The following is a 2,130-nucleotide window of genomic DNA, read 5'->3' as shown; positions in this document are numbered from 1 at the left end:
ACATTTCTCAGTGAATTAGGGTGAATATACTCTTTCAAACACATGCCCAGTTTAGTCCCCAAATTTGTGGACATTTAACATTTTTTTCTACGTAGTATGTAAAGGACAGGTAGTGCCTATCTTCTGGTGTAGCATCACGCTATAGCTGATGCTAGCAGAGCTTTTCATGTTTGAGCAATCTCGAATTACACAACTAGACACAGCACTGTGCATGTCCAACATCACATGTATGTTTGTTCACACAAAATCAAGGATGTATGTTCTCTCTTTTTACAGAGACCTCATGGATAAAAACAGACATTCAAACAGATCCTCACCGGCATCAGCTCCAGTGACACATCAGATAAGCAATCTCATCCGCAGCAACAGCCAAACCTCCAGTGATCCCATCAGGCAGGTTAGCCTCAGTGAAAGGGAAAGGTCCAAAGAACCTGAGCGAGAGCACCCTGACCGGCTGAGAGAGCCACCCATAGCAGAACACAAGATTAAAGAGAGCCGTTCCCCAGTGAAGGAAACTCCAAGCCATGATAAGAGACCCTCTGAGGACAACACAAAGCCAGTAATCCAATCTGTATCCCCATACAGCAAACCTGCACTAAGTGAGAGCTTGAAGCTTACCAATCTAATGAGCAAAGACATGGAGAGAAAGACAGAGCTTCCCAGCGACCTCCAGAAGATTAAGAATGACATCAAAGTCAAAGAGGAGAGGAAGGAAGACAGTGATGTGCTGGTGGTAGGGTCTGAGCCTTCACAGCACTCCCGATCAGTGGAGCATCCCCCACCACCTACTTTGCATGGATTGTCATTGCCTCACTCAATGGCTGCCTCTATGCCCATCTCCATGGGCAGTGTGCACCAGATGAACAACATGAATGTTCTGGACCGCAGCAGAATGATGACCCCGCTCATAGGCATGAATCCTTTGTCAGGAAGAGAGAGGCTGCCACATCCCGGATTTTCTTGGGACCCAATGAGGGACCCATTGCGAGATGCCTACCGGAGCTTAGACCTGCACCGTCGAATGGACTTTCAGCTCCGGACAGATCCTATCCATAGGTTCCCTACCACCTCTGGATTTTATGACCATGAGCGTTCTTACAGAGACAGGGAGCCACACGACTATAACCATGAAAACCTTCTTGAAGCCCGCCGAGAGCAGGAGCGGTTGCGGCAAGTGGAGGAAAGAGAGCGCTTGCACTTACGGGAAGAACTTGAGCGTGCCAGAATGCACCACTTGCACTCGTCCCCCATCGAAAGTCACCTGGCACACGTGCCATCCTTCATGCCTCATTTAAGCGGGATGCATTACCCCAGACTCAGTCCATCCACTGCCATGCACAATGGGATTTTAAATAGGAACCCACCAACTGCAGCGCTGAGCGCCCCACCGCCTCTTGTACCAGCGAGCAGCACCAGACCTGCCTCCCCACGCAGGACTACTCCACTCACAAACTCAGAGTCCAGGGACTATTCCCCCTCTAGGAACCCCAAAGAAGTAGAGGCACGATAGTCCCCAACATTGAATTTTAAACTCGCCTGTATATAAAACAAACAAACAAAAAAAAAACAAACAGGAAAAAACAAAACAAAACAAAAAAAACAACAACAAAAAAAAACAAAAAACAAAAAACAAACCTTTTACAAAATGCACTGCTGTAAACTTTTTTTTTTAATGTAAAATTTGTAGAAGTTAAGCACATTTCCATAAATAACGGGGTCGGGGATGCAGACTTTCCAACAAGAAGGTTGCTGAGAATGGGAATTTAATATATAGGTATTGATTTTTGGTTTTGTTTTTTGTTTCTGTGCTAAAAAAAAAATGAGTTAAAAATATCAAGTTTGTACATTTTTTCCCAAATGTGAGAAACATTTTTAATGGATTTGTATTTTTTTTAATTTTGTGCTCTTTATTCACTTAAAAAAGAAGAAATTTTGCTTTTGTTTTTAGTTAAATTTGCATTTTAAAGGCCTCAGATCCTTAAGAAAAAAATACCCAGGGTTTCTTAAAAGTATTATTTATGGAAATACTGTAGTTTTACAGTCCACTGTGAGGTTCCCTTCTGAGGCCAATTGATCACTTACCTTGGTACTTTGGAACCGAAGTTACAGATATATATTAAAATATTAATA

At 43.2% G+C, this 2,130-nt stretch overlaps 1 protein-coding gene across 1 annotated transcript in view; it reads left to right on the top strand.

The window, feature by feature from the left end:
• LOC104164720 (autism susceptibility gene 2 protein-like) overlaps nucleotides 1–1,814 on the top strand; it is a gene marked incomplete at its 5' end in the record, with an annotated part of 20,935 nt that extends 19,121 nt beyond the window's left edge. Inside the window, one exon of the mRNA XM_009704147.1 lies at nucleotides 277–1,814. Within this exon, the coding sequence (XP_009702449.1) occupies nucleotides 277–1,510 (1,234 nt within the window). The remainder of the gene's footprint in view (nucleotides 1–276) is intronic.
• Between the last annotated feature and the right edge of the window lie 316 nt (nucleotides 1,815–2,130).

The sequence above is a fragment of the Cariama cristata genome, unplaced genomic scaffold (genome assembly GCF_000690535.1).
Source record: "Cariama cristata isolate BGI_N322 unplaced genomic scaffold, ASM69053v1 scaffold44597, whole genome shotgun sequence".
Lineage (NCBI taxonomy): Eukaryota > Metazoa > Chordata > Aves > Cariamiformes > Cariamidae > Cariama > Cariama cristata.
This window is presented reverse-complemented; position numbering and strand designations above follow the sequence as displayed.